Source organism: Dermacentor variabilis, chromosome 7 (genome assembly GCF_050947875.1).
Source record: "Dermacentor variabilis isolate Ectoservices chromosome 7, ASM5094787v1, whole genome shotgun sequence".
Classification (NCBI taxonomy): Eukaryota; Metazoa; Arthropoda; class Arachnida; order Ixodida; family Ixodidae; genus Dermacentor; species Dermacentor variabilis.
Genome location: NC_134574.1, coordinates 112,915,274 through 112,936,030, shown reverse-complemented (window position 1 = coordinate 112,936,030; position 20,757 = coordinate 112,915,274). Strand labels below are relative to the sequence as shown.

Here is a 20,757-nt window from a genome sequence, read left to right as displayed (position 1 = left end):
TTCCTAGACTTTTGTAGGTTGTTTCGTTTGTCTTTTTTATTCCATTTGAAATGTGTTTAAATTTAGTTTTGAGTTATTCGTCAACTACTGAATCTTTAACCAATGCCGTAGTGTGGCCTGGCTTATCTCCAGATAAAGTAGATAAATAATACAAAACACAAATACTAGCAATGGGTCAGAGGTTTCTCATTCTATCTGTATAAAATAGACGTTACAAGCAAAATAGTGCTTGCACAGCCAACAAAGTGAGGCATGGGAATGAGGAGGAGAATATGCCTTGAAGACTGGTTGTAGGAGCTGCCTAAATAATAGATTTTATTTTACAGATGCTTCCGCCAAGAAGTTCCAGGATTTGCGACTGAAACACACTTCTAGTTGGTTGCTTCTCCTGCGTTCATGTGTTGTGGTAAGTCGAAACCAAATATTTTTCTTAAGTGTATTTTTATGTTATTCTGTTTTAGAATGCTTGGCTAAGGAATATGCGCTGGCATTCAGAAGTGTAGTTATAAGTAACACTTTGGTTCAGAGAAAAGTCTTGGAAAAGCTTTAGGCATTCCTGATCTGGTCCCGTTAGTAACGATGAGTTTTTTATTCTCAGCTCAGCCCAGACATCAGGATCTGAAATCACAAACCAAGACAGTGCAGACGAACAACGTTATTACTGAGGCATTCTTACGTATACCTCATGATCCCCTTCACCAAGTATTCATGTGTATGGGAGGACCGAAGCAATGTATTTTACTTGACGACGCCGTTACGCGACTTCAATATACATTAATTGTGTCGTCAATTTAGGCCACTGATGCAGTACCCGAAATTAATAAATAAAGCATTTGAACAAGAAATATGACTGCAGCGATAATGAACGTAAGCGTTTTACCTATTCAATAACGTAAAGCGGCGTTCATACCGCTATGTGCAGTTTACCAACGAAAATGAAAATGAAGTGTCAATTTTACAAGACAATGATGTTATGCTTCTCGAATTTAACTGATCATATTATTGACCGGCTAATAGGGAATTATGCATGTCAAAGCATGTCAGATGTATCTTCTGTTAAAATGTTTCATACTTCTTAGGAAGTTCAGACCACTCATCAAACAGGGCTTTCTCTAAGCTTTATGCTAACAACAGCCAGTGCTTATATCGACCTGGAGAAAGAAGAGACAGCTCGTGTCAGTTGCTTTTCTTCCTCCTGCTGCCCAAATTCTTCCCGCCCAGCCTATGTTCCCTTCGATTGCTTAGGTTACCTTTCAAATAAACGTTACGAAAATGTGGTTGTATATGCTCCAGTTGCCTGTAAGAATATATTCTTTTCTAGTGAGAATTTTTTCTGATGGGATTTCTTGGATAATTGAGTACGCAGTGCCCTACTCTTTTCAGACCGATACCAAAAGCCTTATAAGGGAATGCTAATATAATAATCACGTTCTATGATATCATATTTTTTTAATTCTCCAATCTAACCTTTTCTACAATACTACAAAATAGTAGGGATATTCTAATAGTGAACATTTTCAACGATATTTAATAAAAACATTCAAGAAAATATACCTGTGAATTTTCAAGTTAATATGAACTACTGCGTTTTGAAAAACAGTGAAATATTAACATGGGGTGCAGTTCTCCTTGTGAAGAAATAGCCACATTGACAATATCAATTTGGCAGAGATACAGGTATAGTTAATGCACGTTATCCTGTTCGCAAATGAACGTCTGGTACAGTGAGAATGTTTTGAATGTAAAGCAAATTTTTAGTTACCTGGTGCACCATGCAAATGGATAACATTTTAAAAATAAAACAGCATGCCACCATATGAATGCGGAATGAGTATTGAGTTAGTTCAAGAAAAGAAGTATGAGACTACAACACCTTATAGTGTTTCAATGTCTTAAAAACATCAGTGAAAAGAAAAAAAAGAAAGAAAGAAAAAAGAAAGACAGCTAATTGACATATAGACTGCCTACCTCTGAGGCATTTATTAGGAATGACTGAATATTATGTTGATGAAGTGATCAGCTCGGTGCTTTAACCGATGAACTTGAGCAGATCACAGTAACCACTGCGGCACTGCAGCAGAATCATTTGGTGCAGTGCTGACTTCTATCACTATCTACCCTTCGAGAAAACATGAGGTCTTAATTTGAAAAAAAATGGCATCATTTGAAATAACGAAATGGCGAATAAAATTAGAATCGAATAGCAAATGCTACTCAATTTGTATCCAGACTTCTGTATCTGCCCTCGCTCCTTCTAGTACATACAGAAAGAAATGGGCTAGGTGGTTATTTAGATGTGACGGTGTTAAAAGGAGCACGATGGCAATAACATAAAATGACAATACGCTGCACTGACTTAGAATTGATCTAGTTTGGCGACATAAAATGTCTGATTGTGCTGGGAAGCATTGTTTAAATAAAAAAACACGAGAGATGCATGAGGCGGTCTCGTTAAGTAGTGAATGTGATTTCGAAGCTTTTGTGGTCAAAAGTTTACAAACCACTCCGTTTGCTTAGCAGTGATGAAAAAAATCTCTCACTAAGAGATTTTTCTTTCAATTTGGGTATTGTGTAGATTCTCATAACTTCCTCAGTAACCTACTATGTTTATTATGTGTCCAACTCCCTCGCACTTGTCAGCTTAGTGCGCTAACCGCACTCCTTACCAAAAGCTCCTCGAATTCTCTTCGTTGTTCTTGTTACGTGGTAGTTTCTCTTACGAAGCAATCCTTACATCAGCCTGTTTATTCACCGCTCATCTTGCAAGACGTGATAGAAAATTTGAAAATGCAAGTCATGAGATAGGCTGATTATGGTTGTTTGTTTCATGAAAACAGCTTAGTCATGCCGACGATGGTGAAGGGGAGCAAGTGCTTTGCGACGCACGGAATCAGAAAGTAACCAAGAATTGAACGTGAAACCATGACCCGTTCTCGAAATCTGAACGTTACATACGAGTGTGCACAGGTTAAAGTTGGTGTCACCCCACTAAACCGGTTGTCAGGACTGTGTAGGAATGATTTACCAGAAAATCGAAACACGAAATGTAATGCAGCAAGAAACACCAGTCGAGGTACGCCTTTATCCCTTACGTAGTTCGTTCAGTTCGATTTCCATGTGCAAAAGTATACCTAGACGAAATAGAGAAATGTACAGCTAGCAGTTGGCTTGTGTTGGAAGAGGGCGGATGGCGGGTCGAATAGAAAAAAAAACCGGAAATAGAAAAACAACAACTACCAAACAACCCGGGATGAATGCAAGACTACCAATTACCCATGTAAGGTTAACATTTTGTTTAGAAATATTGTTTTTCACACACAATTCATTGCATATTTAAATAATTGAGGGTGACGTAATTAAAAAAAACAAGGAAAACACCTAATTGATAATATACTGATGCTCTTTATATGCATGGAGCCTCATAAGTAGATTGTTGTTGAACACATCGGAGAAAAATAGTTCGGTAACAAAATGGATAACTGGGCTAATTGATTTACTTGCACCTTGAAACTAAGAACGCACAGAGACGCTTCGTCTTGTCCACTTTCTTCGTTTCTCGTCTCTGTGCGCTATTACTGCTTCAAAACTAGTTCAAACTACTTCAGAAAATGCAGGAAATTTCACGTGACCTATTTTCATGATTTAATCAGACTCGGCACAACTGGATTTTTTATTCTTGAAAGTTGTTTTTCCCGTGCCCCTTCATTCATACTTCGCGCGGAGGGTGCGATCACATGTTTCAAGTCACGTCTGAACCAATGGTGAAGAGTGAGAAGAATGGAAAATGAAGTTGATCGTTAGAGAACATGGCCCCGAGACGTGCGGTCATAAGGAAATCAACGCATGGCATGAGAGCTCACGCTAGCAAACTCAGTGGTGTATATTCGTGAAAAGGAAAAAAAGTCAATGAGGAAATTGTGGCAATCAATTAGAAGATAGCTAGACCAGATTCTATCCGTTCTCATGCTTCTGGCAAAACGATGCGAACGCCCGGAAGTTTCGCCGGTTCGAGAGCGTCCACCGGCGAACAAAGTAATCGCATGACTATACAGGTGAGTTATGTGTTGAGTGATAAGAAACAAGAGAGAGATCGGGTCCCTCGAAGCCCGCAACTCGCAATGGTACGCGCAATAATTCTCAATGAGAAGTGCGCAAGCTCCAGCGTGAGTCCTCAAAGGTAAACCCGACACAGCGGGCATAATCTCCGGCCACAGTGCTGCCAGTTACCATGAAGCAAATGCAAACATTAGTTCTCGCGGATACCAGGGGGGGGGGGGACGTGGCGGCAGCACAATCATACTTTTTTTTTATTGATCATGAAATGATGTAGCAGCTTTTCTCAAACGTTTGGTTCCCGCCACACATGTACTATGGCGGTAAGCACTTAGGACTCGATTATGCAGCCATAAATGCACGGCAGTGACCCTCACGGGGTTAACAAATCGGAAGAAAAGGAATATGTGAGCCATGTTTATTTTAATAATTTCAGATAGATGTCTCTACACCAGTGATCATGATCATTTATCCGTGCTCATGCATCCTTAGGTGGAAGCAGCCTGTGTGCCTTCTTTGTGCATTTGACAATTCGAGCCGCTTTGTCATCTAACCGCATGGTAATTAACTGCTTATACGTCGCAAAAACAATTCCGTTGTCAGTCAGCCCAGCGTGTCTCAGCGTGTCTCAGCTCAGCGTATGTCACTTCGTCTGGGCCAGAGCGCTGCTCCGTCCAAAATTGTTTGGGGCCTCTTTTTCTTTGCAAGGTATCTACATATTATTATAAGCATCTTATAAACATTACCGTATTTTCTTTTGCAGAACGCAATACTGAGGACTCGGTAAACAAACATGTTAAATAATTGCTTGCACCTCTCTTCATTTTGATAATAGTGGTTACTGATATTGGGAGATCGTTGATAAGTTTCATCATCATCCTGCTTAGCTTACTGCGCTCTTGAAATTGTTCCAAATGCTATTTTTTACACGGAGCAAGTAGATATGTGCGGCCGTTTCATTAAAAATTGATGAAATATGCTTGCCTTCATGTCATGCCTAATAAACGTCAAAGATTTAGCACATTTAGGACGTATATTATTGACGTTCAAGTTACAGGAATAATCAACCTGTGGTAGGATATACCGCAGCACCTTCCATAAGCTCCATATACCTACCGGTGAAATCACGGTGAAAATTCATAAAAAACACTCCACATTCGTTGTTTTTGCTCTGGTATACTAATGTCTCATAGGGGGTCAGAACTTCTAAAATGAAAATGAAAAAAGAAAGCAGGTTAGTAATTTTGGCTAGCGACGGAGCATGTTTTTTTAACAACATCAATACTAATAGCGTATACTAACCTTAATATCACTCTTATATATACAAATATCCGTGGTGGTGAACTTAAGCTAATCGCTATAATACCATATATTACCATATAAGCTTGCTCGATAAGTACACGTTGTCATTTCAGCACAATATAATTGTCTTTAGTGATATTACGACATAGCTATCACCGTTGGAAAACAGAATAGAATGACTGAGCGATTCTGGAGCATAGGACCATGAATTATTTCAAGAAAGCGCCCCTTTCTGGTTAGATCGAAACGCAGGCCGTCATGCTAACGGTGGATCACTGCCACCTCACTTTCGAATAGGCTAGTGATTCATTACGAAACTGTCAGTGCAAGGTATAACAAGAACGAAGTTAAACCTAAGTTGCGATCGTTTTCACCAGCAGGCGTGAACCCATAATATTTAGTGGTTACACCTATCGAAATTATGAGAAGAGGAACAGCAGATGAACGTGCATGAGTGTGTTGTGGGTGGGGAAAAAGCAACAGTGAGGCTGTTTCAGCTTGAAAAAAATTTGCATCTGCTAACTTTACTAAGTCAAACTGGCTCTTCATGCTTTTTCTACTTCCGCCGTCTATGATGGCGAGAATGGGGCTCTTGCGCAAAAAAAATAAATAAAAAAACATCGTCCCCCTACACCCTGTCTAACTTCAGTGCATGGACAACCTTCAGGGATGATTCAACATTTTTCATGTACTGCGGACCGGACTGCGTAACCTGAAGCCTTCTGTCATATTCATCTCAAAGGGAAACGATCGCATCGGTAGTTCGTAGATGTACTTTATTGGGTAGCCCGACGAGTGGTATGCTGTCAACAAGCACTGGTCACAGTTATAAGATGTTTTCTTGGACCTTTAGATTGTTAGAATATTGTTATTTAGAATTCAGTACTGCCGAGATTCCAAGGGAAGGGAAGCGTAGCAGGGGGCGGCAGAAAGTTAGGTGGGCGGATGAAATTAAGACGTTTGCAGGGACAACATGGCCACAATTAGTACATGACCGGGGTAGTTGGAGAAGTATGGGAGAGGCCTTTGCCCTGCAGTGGGCGTAACTAGGCTGATGATGATGATGATGACTGCCGAGATTAGTGCAAACTATATTCAGTAGTCTCTGATCGAGGGAATATGAAAAATTGAACTCCTTTGCGCTTGGCGAAATGGAGATGTAAGTGCGAAAGGCCGCAAGGCGCTGTCCTGCTCTTGAGCTCGTAAGAACACCCAACCTCGGTAGCTGAGCGGTTATGACGCTCTAGCACGTTTCCGCTGGTACGATTCCCCACCACGGCGACGGCACTCCGATTGGAAAAATGTGAAAACAAAACCCGCCAGTTTTCCCTAAATGCGAAGCACCGATTGCGATAGCGAATTAGTACAAAGTAAGGATAGTATTTTATCGGCCGTATAAATTTGTAAGCATTCGCTTACTAAATCAATTAACAATATTTAGGCGCGACTGAACGAGGACGCAGAATTTCGGCGCACGTACGTAATATTTGTACGTGCGCCTATATATTGCTTCTTTCACGTAAAAATTGTGTCACGTTTTCTTACTACAAATTTATGAAGTCAGTATGAAGTCATTGCTATCAGAATCCCTCTGGCAAAACGTTCGCGGTAAGCATGGTTGCGTATTCAAGAACCTTTGTGTAGACAGTGTTTGTCATACCGCAGACATCGACCCAGAAGTTGCCGTTTTAAAGGCTACGAGGTCGCCCAACTCTGGTACTATGCTATACACAAGCTTGCTGTTGCATTGTCGCGGCGTTCATATGATGTGACCTCTAACTCGGAGAGAACACTTGACTGGCTTGCACTTCGTTGAAATGGTAGTGTTGGGCCAGTGCTGGTAACAATTTCTACCGGAATTGTGCCTTATGTAGTGCAATGTGGAAGTGTTGTCTGCAGTGGGTCTCTTTTGCTAGCCACCACCGTGTTGGGTTGGCGGCTATGGCGCTGCGCACCCAACAAGAGGTCGGGGCCTGAAACAATAACTCAGGTTAGGAACCCAGCTCGGTAAGCAAAACCAGGTGGTCCAAATTAATGCATAGTCCCACACTATGACGTGCCTAATAACGAGATCGTCAATCGGCATGCAAAACCTCAAAATTCAATTTATTCTTGTATTATCACGCGCATTCCTGAATAGACAACAAAAGGATGCGTTGTTGTCCCCGCACAGAATCTTAACATTCTGCGATTCTGACTAGAAATATTTTCACTTTATTTATAATTGTTAACTGTATCTGGGAAGTGTTCTTTTTTTTTCTTTTTTCTTAATGCACCTGGATTAGGCCGGCCAGCATTTCCATTTCTTCAACATATCTAGGACGTCCCTACGACACCACAGACGAGCAAGAGTGCTGAAAAATGGTACATGTAGACTAATTCTCCGAAGTATTAAATAGCAGACCCTTTAATAGGCCTAAACGAAATGTATGCATCGATAGAACTATTCATTTAACAGTGGTAGTGAAGATGCAGTTGGAAGCATCAATAACTGACAATAGCCTAGACATATTCGCTAAAATGAAGTCACAACCATACAACGGTAGCAAACAATGAAAGAAGAAATGCCTAGCTGGAATAACTTGATTATTTGTCATAAATCTACAAAGAATAATTTGAGGCGATGTAAACCCAGCTGAATAAAAGGCGACGTAAACACAGCTGACCGCAGGTGTGATCCCACCTGCGACCAGTTTTTTTTATCTGGGTAATTTTTTATAGCTTTTATACATCAACTAAACAATTATCCTGTTGATTTTAATTTGGTCATTCTCTGTAGGCTTTATACACTTGCGACTTACGAAAAATCACCCATCTGTACCTCTTGTTCTAGCTCAACTGAAGTAACTCGAAGCATCAAGGATAGTGGGATATCCAGATTTTATATCTTTTTTTGTTCTACTCCAAAAGAGGTTATGCACTATAGACAGCTGTAGAGGTCATTTTATTTCTGAAGTCACTTCCTCAACTAGCTTCTCATAAAAAATATGGCCATGGTACAATATTTTATGTAATTTAGGCCATGAAAATAATTATGGTTGGGATATTCAGTGACGTAAGCCATCCATGACATGCACTTTTATTAGTCCAAACGGGAAATTTGTCACGTTAAATTATTATGCTTCGATTTAAAGCTTTACTTACCAACTATGTTCTTTTTGAATCAGAACTTACCTATGATGAGGTAAAAATATGGAGACAAAAAGCACACCACTTATTCAAGAATAACAACGATCAACACATATTTACTTGCCTTCATTTGGAACTGTCATTTCATGGTAAGGGAGGCTGGTGTCTTCACCAGCCCAATGATACGAGAACTGGACTGCAGTGGATGTTTTATTCCTAGTCGCAAAAGAAATTCTTGTTATATATAAGGATAAAGTTTATCTTCTTCGTAAAAAACTCACGTGTATCCCTTAGATATGTGGTACCTGGTGATGCAGGCACCGAGCTCATATACATATTCAATATCGTCCACCTTGCATGTATCGTTGGTTCTTTCAGTGCTCTGGTATACCCAAATTTTCTCAGTTGTGTTAAGGAACTGAAAGTTCATAATGGGCAAGCAAAAAAGATGCATTTCATATGACGAACTCCTTAAGGAAAAGTATCTTGAAAGAAGCTATCCTAAGTATATTTTGCGGCAACTTCATTACACAACCGAGAAATAGTATGCAACATTGGTATACCGGGTGGCGTTGGTTGTTCTGGGTTTTGGCGAGGTGCATCTGACTTCAAATTGTAAATGTAAAATTGAAACAAGCCAGTCGTACGTGCGTGTGTGCCTTGCATATATGCAATCAAGTGGACCGTCTTGCCCGAAGCAGAAGCTTTAGCTGCAGCAAGAAGATTTAGCGTCGTGCTTCATCTTCGAGGACGGTGTTGTCATTATAGACCTACATCTTGTTTGCAAATAACAGTAGGCACTGTGGATTTTTTCCAAGCAATGGAGCGCAATCGCGTAAGCTCTTGTTCTCTCGGAAGGCTTCTTATTTTCAGCGTGGACGTTACGTGCCAAAACCGCTATTTCATTACGATGCACGTATTGGCGCTGGACTTCCGAATAATTTTCAATACATACGCTTCGTTAACGTGCACCCAATGCAAGTTACACTGTGGCTTTCCATTTCGCTACTATCGAAAACTGTGTAACCTTATCATACGCGCAATACGATGAAGGCTAAAGCCTGCGTGTTCGCAATGCGTTAAAAAAATTGCTGGCCTTCTCATTCGAAAGCGTTGCTAGTTCCGATTACTTGATTTCTGTCCGCAAGGTTGGTCGGTTGGCTTTATTTATTGCCACAGGTAATGGTAACGGCTATTAATGGTGGCGTATAGCGCATGTTGTTTGACACAGCGATTGGCGTAGGCTCAAGTACTTTGGCCTTCTCATTGTAGTTGGTGTCAATAGGACACGAGAGGTACTACGTCCAATAAGGACGAGACGCTTGACACGGTGCTTGCACGCTTGCTGTATGCGAGACCACAAGGCGTCGGAAAGCTTGCTTGAGGTCACGCCAGCCATTTAGCACTGGGCACCCGCCGTGGTGGCGTAGTGGTCTTGGCGCTAGAGTTCTAAGCCCGAGATCCCTGGATAAAATTAAGTCCGTGGGGGCCGCATTCCTATGGGGTTCAAAAGCAAATGCGCATGTGTACCGAGCACTGGGTGCACGTGAAACAAGCCCAGATGGTCTAAATTAGGCGCAGTCCCCCACCGCGACTGGCCTTATACTCACATTGGAAGATGGTTCCAAATATGAGGAAAATCACAGACATGCACACAATGACCACAATCCATCATCTGCCAAACCGTTCTGGATAGGACACTTCGCTTTTGAAGAGGGTCACGGAAGTATCACTAACACAGTTTTTTTTCTCTCTTCTTTATATGGAAAGCTTCGAAAAGAACTGTTTTTTTGCTCTCTTTGTATGGAAAGCTTCCAAAACGCGTTGGCACTTGTCTTGTGTCGTTCTCCCTCTCGTGATTGTCTTAGTTGGCGCTGTTCCTTCCTAATTCTTATCGTAAGGTTGTATAGTTACGGTAAAGAACGAGGCGGTGTCAAAGCTAAGCTATGGACGATCTTATGCCATCCCCCACCCCCCAAAAAAGTAATAAGTAACACTCAAGCACAACGATAGCGGCGAGCAAAACCAGCCATCGTCGAAAATCTAGTTAGTGGGTTAGGCATCCGCATTCATACATGGATCGTAGAAGGCTCCATCGTATTCGACGCTCCCCGCGTGCCTTCCAAAAAGGGCTGCACAATTTGCTTCACACGTACAGTCCGATTACACAAGGATCGGTGACAAGATGTACGAATAGCGATAATATTCGAGAGATTTTCGATTCGTGCAGGATTGTCCTGAGCCGACGAATTAGGTTTTAGCCTTTGTTAGCTGATCTAAAGCAGTCACTGCAGAAAGAGAAACACATGTACATGTCAATATCATCATTTTAGCACGTAAGACACTGGAAATAAATTTTGATTTGTGTCGCATTGAGCGCTCATTTACATAAGAGGCGCACACTCGACCTATATTGCTCGATTCATTACTATTTGAGGTTACAAAAACAAACTGTAGTCCCATTATATGCCGCCGTGAGCAGCGATAAAAGTGACCGGCTCAGCTGGGTGAGGGGAGTGGCGAGGAACCGGCCCTGCCACCAGATGTGCAGGTCTGCGCTGATGGCCGTGGTTGTCCTATCACTCCGGCGATTACGCAACAATGTCCGAGATATTTGTCATTCAGCCCACGTCCGATACGAGGCCGCATATTGTTCTAACTTTCCAGAAATCGTCCCCGACGTTGATCGGACGGCAATACGCCTAATAATACCGCCTGTAACCTACCCTTTCTTTTAAAGCGTGGCTGAAATCTCGTTTTTATTCAGTATTGCCTCGCGAAAGAACTATGTAATGCTTACTTCGCGCGCGAAAATCCAGGCGAGTTTGTTGATGCGTTTGTTGGCAATTGAAAATTAGGTGCGTTCGTTGGTATCCGCACAGAAAATAACGTAGCTGAGACCGTGCAGACTGTTTATGTGAACCTCCGTGACGCTATCTCGTCTACGCATGGGGTGTACTTTCAAGTGCATCTGTTCGCTCCCCCTACATTCAAGGCTAATCTTGATCTAGTCTTCGCACAGTGAGGTAAGAAATTGTAATGACCAGCTATAGAAGATCCTACGTACTCTTAGCTAATACAGGCCACGCAAATTAACACAGAAACAAAACTGTCTCGAAATGTTCCGAGTATGATTGATGAGCAGGCATCACAATATAATTTTCGCCTGGGAAGGTTTCTGCTTGGGACGGGTATTCATCAACTGGAAATCTGTGAAAACTTAAACTTCTCACGTCTTTTTGCGCAGCCAACCTCGATGCAGCTCGTGGGCACACTGCGCTTCTTTCGCTGTAAACCTGAGAACCGCACGCTCAACTGCGAAAACCCAGTGGCAACTGAGGCTGGCCCACCGGCAACTGAAGTGACCTCGCGAAAGTCCCTTCCGGCGACAGTGTGACTGCATCTTAGTGACGTAGCGCCCTGATGGATTTTTACACATTGGTCTACATATTCGCGCGTAAACGCACCCAAGGCGAATTGTGCTTTGCGAAAGAAAAAGCGCCCAGGCAGCTACGGCGCATCTTGCAAGCGTGACGAAGAGCACCGCTTGTGGCAGTGCGCGCGTTGGTCCTCGATGGCGGATGAGGTGAGAGTGGTGAGAGCTCTTCGGCACACGCCGCTTCTTTCGCTGTACACCTTTGAACCGCACGCTCATCTGCGGAAACCCAGCGCCAACTGAGGCTGGCCCACCGGCAATTGAAGTGACCTCGCGAATATCACTCCCGGCGACAGTGTCACTGCATCTTAGTGGGGTAGCGCTCTGATGGAGGCCTACACATTGGTTTACATATTCGCGCGTAGCCCCACCCAAGGTAAATGCTGCTTGGCGAAAGAAAGAGCGCCCAGGCAGCCACGGCGCATCTCGCGAGCGTGATGAAGAGCGCCGCCTCTGGCACTGCAAGCGTTGGCCCTCGATGGCGGATGAGGTGAGAGCGACGGAAAATCACCGTCGTTGGTCAGGGCCAGTGAAACATTAGAGAAAGCAAGCTTGACGTTTCTTCTTCGTTTCGCCCAGGCGAGCACAAAAACACACTTGCTCAGCCGGAGCGCTGTACTTGCGGACAGCTATCCTTTGCCATTGAAGCAGAAACATGGAAGAGAAAGTGCGCACAGTACTCTACGCTGCGAAGAATAATACTAATAGCGCTTGCTTAGGCTGGATAACTGGAAAAAGAAGAGCATTTTCTTTTAATAAGGCAAGGTACATAAGGCCTCTTTCAGTTTGAAACTTTGTAGAATTTTTCAATATCCTCTCTGTACAGCGAAATTCTAAACCATTTCCTGTATGAGGTAATGTGGTGTGTATCTGCTCCGAATAGCATTGTCATATTCTTCCATGCTACTGGACGCATGAACATATATCTAAAAGCCATTGATTCACGTATGTTTTGCGTCATTGTGACTGAAGCTTGTCCACCATTATAGTTGTACGTTATTGACGTTATAGTGTCTGTTCGCGCAACTCTCATACCATTAGTGTAAGGCTTGGTGGCGGTCCGGGTTCACCAACAGCTCTATTTAGCGGAGTATTGATGTGTTGCACACGTCGCTTTGTCGGTCCTGCCAGCCAAAGTAAGTCCGCACCATTTGGATCCCCTTACACTCCGGGCTTAGGCTAACACTCGTGTCCGCTCGGGGTGATGCCTTCGCTTCTTTGTGTGCACATCTGGAAGGGGAGTTGTCAGTAGAAAACATCGCTGTCAAACTTAGTGGAGGCCGTTTCCTTCCGGGAGTTTCCGGTGGCTGGCTGACAGACAACGCAGACCAAAGTGCATGGTAAGACAGTGTAAAAGACGTTAAAGGCTATTTGCTGGAGCTGGTAATGTTTAAAACTGTATATCTCTTCCTGCGCCTCGATTACCGAGTTCTGCGCAGCATTACTTAACAGACAAGCAAAATTGGATATCTTCACAGTGGATATCTTCACATGTGCGAAACACGGGAAATGAAGAGGCGGATTGAATGGCTTCAACTTGCGCTAATAACAACTCTATTTGCCCTGAACTTTGTGCACGATTTATGGCGCTCGTCAGCTGATTCGTCACCAAGTACTGAAGCGGCATCCCAACCAGGACTTCGCAAATGGAACGTTCCCGCTGCTTGGTCACGATCGAGTCTGGCCTTGTCGCGCTAGGGAGCTAGCGCGACCACTGAAGCTGAGGGTTGGCTGTGTCAAAGTGTGCGAACCTTTATAGAGACAAGGACGTGTGTCCTGTCAATCGCGTACGTGTTGCGGTTGCTGCGAGACACTTCACTACTTGATATTGGAGTGTCCCGCTTGCAGCGCGCAGCGCATGTCGCTAGTGAGGGACTATCGTCGTCTTGGCCTGTGGTGTACGACACTAGACGAATGTTTGTACCCCAGTGGTTGTGCGTCTCGTAGCGGTCAGGCTCATCTCGCCGTACTGAATTTTCTAGATTTAACTAGTTTAGGTTCAGGCTTTTAGCTCAGACACCGTTTCTTCAATTTAGCATTCTGTGGTAGGGTGACCTTCAGTGATCCCGCCCTACTGCGTTCTACTTGATTCTTTTAGATTTTTCTTGTTGCTCTTTCTTTTGTCCTCTCTTTTTTGTCTCCCATTTTTTTGTGTTTCTGTCACCTCCTTTCTCAAAAGCAGGCAGGGGTTGTGCCCTTTCTGGTAGCAGTTGCCAACCTGCTGCTCGCTTTCCTTTCCTGTCTAATGTATAGATATGTTTCCCTGCACAGTTACATTCGAAATATTTGAGGATGCATTTACACATTCGCTTCTTCTTCGTGGCAATATTGCAGGAGATAATGACATCAGACGTATGTGGAGAGCGTTTAATCACATCGTCATTACACATTGTTTTATATATATGCGACGCTTGTGTTTGTTTGGGCACAATGCGCAAGCAACATATGCGCGGAGTAATAAGTTTGTCCTGAACAATACATGGAATGCGCTTCAGATCGCTCTGTGGAATAGAACTGGGTATCGTTCAAAAGTAGGATTAACTCACTAACATATTGCTATTTTCCCGGGTCAACTGTTCGAACGGGGACCCGCCGTGGTTGCTCAGTGGCTAGGGTGTTGGGCTGCTGAGCACGAGGTATCGAATGGCGGCCACATTTCGATGGGGGGAAGTGCAAAGACACCCGTGTACTTAGGTTTAGGTGCACGTTAAAGAACCCCAGGTGGTCGAAATTTCCAGAGTCCTCCACTACGGCGTGCCTCATAATCATAAAGTGGTTTTGCCACGTAAAACCACTTTATAACCACTAAACGTACTTTCTTTGGCAATACACAACCTTCTCTTTTACAGTGCAGCCCTCGTAAATTCTGGAGCCTTGGTAATGGTCCGAAAATAAAAAAATATTGATCTTTGTAATGAACTTGATTCAGCGATCGTAAGTGACAGGTGCTGTGCAGCGGTGCGAGACGTTTTTACAAATCCATTTTCTGCTGACAACTTGAACGATTTACCAATACTAGCTCATTATTGACTTCCTTGTATGAAACCAATCATCACTCATCAAATATGGCTTTTTAATATCAGACCTCAAATGATAACATCAGCACCTGAAATGGATGAAATCACTCCTCAATTCCTGATGCAGACTGGCATTTATTGCTCAGTCATTTTTTCGGAGAATTTTTTTTGCCGTCATTGCAACATGTTTCAATGCCCAGCGATTGGAAGGCGAGGAAGGTGATTGCTGTGCATATGCCATTTAACTCATCTAGTCCTTCTAATTAGAGACCCATCATTTTGACGCGTATCCCAGGTGGGCCTCGCGAACCCGTTATCTGTTCTTATCTAATCGCATTTCACCAACAAAATAACTTCTTACGCAAAAGTCTGCACGGTTTAAGGAAAGAATACTCATGCGAAATTCAACTACTCTTTACTAGCGGCCTATTTTGGCACCTGACAATGTTTCTAATACCGACTGTATCTTTCTTGATCTCCAAAAAGCCTACGTCACCTTTCCGCACCGTTTGTTTTTGCCAAAACTAAGTATGATAAATATTGACTCAAATTTACTGCAGCGGAATAAATGCTTCTCCAACAGAACCCATCATGTCTGTGCTAACGGCCATAACTGCCGCAATTGTTCTGTCACATGCGGTATTCCGCAAGGCATCGTCCTCGGAACCTTATTGTTTGTAATATACATTAACAACTTTCCCTCATGCGTTATATGAGCATTCAGGTTATTTGCCGATGGTGGTGTCCTATATTGCGTAATAACTAAGCCTCATAATCCTTCTCAACATCAATTTGATCTTGACAGGCTTACTTCTTGGTGTTCACTCTGGTTCATGAAACTGAATGTTGAAAAAATCACAATAATGAGGATTTCCCGAAGAACTGCTAACTACTGTGGCTGCTTATTCCATTACTAATTTCAGTTGTCATCTGTCAATACTTATATATAGCTAGGTGTCCACATAGATAAATATCTAACATGGAATACTAATATTAACTACGTCATTATTCATTCGAGTGGCACGCTTGGTTTTTTGCCACGTAACTTTGCTTTGGCTCCTATTTCCTAAAAACTTCCTTATGAAACTTTAGTCAGGTCGAAACTCGAGTACGCTTCTTCAATCTGGGATCCTCGCTCCTCTATACTTGTAAACGCAGTAGAAGTCATCCAAAATTGTTCTAGCTAAGTTCATTGTTGCTAATTATTCTCGCAGCGCCACTATTACTTCAATAAAATATCTCTAGAACTTCGCAGACTTTCTATCAGAATGAAACAGGCCCGCCTATGTCTCATTCATAAACATTCGTTACGAATCCTGAACAGAAACGCACATTGTTTTCGCCACCTTGTTGTCTTTCATCCCGCGTCGACCATAAATTCAAGGTTCAGGTGCCATTCTGCGAGACCAACACGTACTTCTGCTCCTACATGCCGAAGCCATCATCCGAATGGAGTCACCTCCCCGTTTCCATCGCCAACAACACTGAGCATGCATCATTCAAGACTCCCATTTCGAACTTGTGACGCCACTCCTGTGTGTACCCTCGCATTGGCTTTGAGAGCACATAAATAAATAAATAAATAAATAAATAAATAAATAAATAAATAAATAAATAAATAAATAAAGAGAAGAGATTCCAGGTTCTCGGGCTTAGCGAAACAAGCAGTATTTTATTACTATATGGACGCCCTACCTATGCCACCACTGCACTATAATTCCACTGCATTATAATAGAAGTACATTTCTGTAAATTAAACTCTTGATCTGGAAAAGTAGAAGTGAATAAAAATGAGAAATAATATTGGGGAAAAAGGATATTGGACCTGTGAAAAAAATAAGAATACATTGCACCCTAAATTTCGCCTGTATTTTACCCTTTCATCAACTGTCCTACTACAGGCGCCATACAAATCTTCATCCCCTTTGGCAACAGAACATCCCACGGCCGATGTAACAACGGAGATATCAATTAATGTAACAATTTCTAGAAAATGGGAATAATGCCTACATTAACGTAATAAAAATGTTTGTATTATAGGCAAACACGTAGTAAAGGTTATGTGATTTCTAACTTGAGAAAGACCTAGCGCAATATCAAGCACGTTAGTCGGAAGTGTTGCCTCTGTCATAGACGAGTAAGCTCATCCTCGTGACAAAAGGAATATAATCTTCGAAACAAGCAATTTGCTAAGGAAAATAAGCCAAACTATAGTGAAATTGCAAGAGGCTGCATAAATAATGTCTATCATTATTACGTATTGCAGGTTCTGCAATATGCGGTTGTTAATTTGGAAGCGCTGCTTAAGATGGTACTTAGTTGTACTGGCTGTTCTATCACTGTAAGGAAAAGCTTACCTGACACCACGGCCCCAGACACACAGTAAAAAAGGGGAATTATATTTACCTTTAATATGTCAGTATAATCTTCCTTTTTCGGTTTTTGTTTAGGAGTCCTCTTTACAGTTGCAGTCGTTGCCTTTGCGTTATGCATATCTACGGTCTCTGCACTGTCGTATTCGTCGTAATCTGTCTTGTAGCCTTCCACATCTGCCTTATCGCCACCCTCCGTTGTCACTGATAGTGACAAATTAAGCATCGAAAGCACTAAGTCTAAACGCATTGCTTCTGTGCTGACTGAAATTGAAGCCCGTCGTATCTACTCAGATTTCAATATATACTCGCATGTATTTTTTTATGATGCCTTCTTTCATCTTCACTTGCAGATGATATTCTAGAGGCCGTTTCGCACGTCACTATTTTGCTGTTTTGGCATTCAGGCATTTTTGCACATTTTTTTTTAAATTCTCAGTGTCAGACCGGTCTCCATGAAGAATGTCACTGAAGCGCATAGCCCGCTACAAGTTTCATATTCCTACTATATTTTTTGCTATTAGGGCGAGCGTGGATAACATTCGGTTGTTTAAAAGAAGCGTTCCATATTTGCCGCCTCGTTCTAAAAGCCTTAAATATCTCCTACCACTGTAACCTTGCAGAACAACCGACTCGCAAAATGCCTATTTCTCTATATTACAAAAAAGAGGCATATTTGGAAAATATGTCCGCAAACTACAGCTACAACAGAAGGTCACGGTATGCGAGCTGGCTGCGTGGTTTCATTCCCTAGCTGCCCTCTCACTACAGGTAGAATTTTTATGCTTTAAGGATGTACTCCACCCTCTGGGTCAAATTTCACAAATCATTGTCCCTGTTACAAAAAGTACAACCTTGCTTGCGAAAGAAATCTTCTTGAAGTGTTGCATTGCAATGTCATGCGACAAAACGTTGCCATTGTCGACAAAATATAAAATAGACCTACGTGTAGTGGCAAGACCGTAAAAAAATGACCAAGAAAGGTGTCCTATGATAATTTAAACTGTACTTTCTGCGTTGTATTTAATTTCTTTACCTGCTCTTGGAAGGTGATCTGGTATTTCAAGGTACGTATATCATAGATCTTTGTCAAGCAGGTATCTGTGTTCTGATTAGAATATCATTATTGCATTAAAGATCGCTAAGACAAAACTTTCTTATGCACTTTAAGGGTACTAACACAGCTCAAGAAAATAAAGTTAGAAACGTTTGTAAGCATGAGGTATTTAGTATGTGCTGACTTCCTCATGTACAGGAGGGGTCTGTTGCAAATCAGTCACGTGTGCTATAGGTAGTTTAGCAAGGCAAAGAGATGAGTAGGTATAGCATGTCTAATACCGATGCGACTGGCAACCACACTGCATTACGTCACAAAGGATTAGGTGTTGTGATGAGATTCGCAGACAGACTCGTAGGTCGGAGCCGATTTAAGTAAGGCAGGGGTTACTATATCTAGCCAGGAGAAGCATGTTGTGCTTCACCTAACACAAACTGGGAGGAGAACCAACATGACGATGAATTGTCATATACTTGCATGAATGAGCATTCTGTGTATATTCTAATATTGTGGTAGCAAATTACAAATGTTAGAAACACTTTTTAGAAACAATAAACTTATGAAACGGCGAGTAGGTCAAACTGAGGTTAACACTGTTTACTGAGCATTTTCATCGCTGGGATAAAGGGATCCGGAAAAGCATTAGGTTATGAATGCAGAAGGTGGAAAAAAACAGTGTGACTATAGCCTGTCAGATGCTCCTTTCAAAGTCGCGAGTCGTACTGAAATCCTCGCCAGACTCTATCATTACTTGCCAGCTCGTGTATTACTTGCATTCTTGCACGACATTGCTTTTTTGTTATATAAACGTCTTTCGACGTAAAGAAGTTTGCTTTTATGGTTGTTAGTACACATATTTCGAATTATATCTCGCAGAGCGCGAAAATTCCTAATTATGTTTCTTTCTGAAGTTGTTTCTTACTTTGTTTTCCTTAAAGAAATACGGCTATACTGCGTGAGAAACACACTGACACGTGCACTAATTTATTTTTATCGGGTGACCGCGTTTCACCGCCTAACAAATGTTATCGTTGACGCGGACGCGGCTGCATGTATCAGAAGTTTGCCGAATGTTATCGATGGTTCTATCCGCTGTCTGTTGTCACCTAACCTTGTGTGATCCGATTGCCTGTGTGCGCGACGCGAGTTGTGTATTAACTTCGCGAAGTGATTCCTGGAAGCACCATTGATTACTCTGGAAGCTTCGATGACTAATATAAAAAAGACAATGCGCTTGACCCGCTTATCCAATTTTCGACGATTGCTGACTATTTTCGCCGCCAACGTTGATTTTTGAGTGTAGCCTGTTCAAGCACCGGTTCGCTCAATGAAATGTTGTTTAGTCATTCAAGTTTTAGCTGCTTTCTTCTCGGCCACTACTATCTGACATCTCGTGCAGGTGTTTGCGTTCATGTACCCAACACCCGCAAAAGCTATCATCAAATTCCGGAACCGGAAGACAGCATCAACGTCGCTCCGGACCACCGATCAAGCCGCAGACTACAAAATTTGCCCCTGGAGCACGCTTCTCTAGCCCAGCAGAGTAGAACAATTAACACAAAATCATCAGAAACTATTACAGCAACCCAGGAAGCCCCCTGCCTTCCGCGGAGCTTCATAGGAAGACCTGGAGACCTGGCTCGAGACATTCGAGAGGGTGTCAGCCTACAACAAGTGGAACACTGAAGACACGCCTGTTTCTCATTGGAAGCCACCGCCAGGACTTGGTTCTAAGTCGAAAGTTTTCGTTCACGGCATGACACCTGTTTTGGAGCGAGTTCCTAAAGGAGTTTCACAAGCGTCGTCAGAAAAAGAGGGGCCGAACTTGTACTACAAGCCTCAGCGAGAACGTCATGGTATTCAGGGAAGAGATTACTAATCTTTTCCGTCATGCCAACCCAAAAAGTCAGGAAAAAATTGTGCGCCTTCTCATGCGCGGTGTAAAACAAGAACCCTTCGCTGAACTGATGCGCAACCCGCCCACGACCGTGTGAGAACTTGTCAGAAGCAACGTCGTTTGAGAAGACGTTAGGGTTGCGCGCGAGGCAATTCCATCGCCCCTCAAAGTGAGACTATGGAGAACTTGAAGCCCTCAGCCCCAACGACTGGCGATAGACAATCAGACATGTTGTGCACGTACAACTCTGGAAGATGTCCTTAGCGTTACAGTCCCAAGTTAATGTGATTGCTGACGTAGTTCGGGATGAAATCCAGCATTCACTGGTAGTTCCCGAAGTAGAGCCGGAATCGCCACAGCCTCAGCCTGAAGCGATGGCCTACGCTGCCATCACCCGTCGCCTCGTTCCCCCTCCATGTCTGCGCCAGGGCTCGCTAACTCCGCAGCTACGTCGTCCACCGCTGCCCCCGCCAGCAAGCCAACCCGTGCCACCG

At 42.8% G+C, this 20,757-nt stretch overlaps 1 protein-coding gene across 1 annotated transcript; it reads right to left on the bottom strand.

The window, feature by feature from the left end:
• Positions 1-290: 290 nt before the first annotated feature.
• LOC142587768 (uncharacterized) lies at positions 291-17,586 on the bottom strand. The gene is made up of 5 exons (XM_075699006.1): positions 17,344-17,586; positions 8,766-8,902; positions 8,609-8,700; positions 5,170-5,259; positions 291-618 (listed from the first exon to the last, which is right to left on the bottom strand). Exons 1-5 carry the CDS (start codon positions 17,557-17,559, stop codon positions 458-460), a joined length of 696 nt encoding a protein of 231 aa, XP_075555121.1. The 5' UTR covers positions 17,560-17,586; the 3' UTR covers positions 291-457.
• Positions 17,587-20,757: the final 3,171 nt, after the last annotated feature.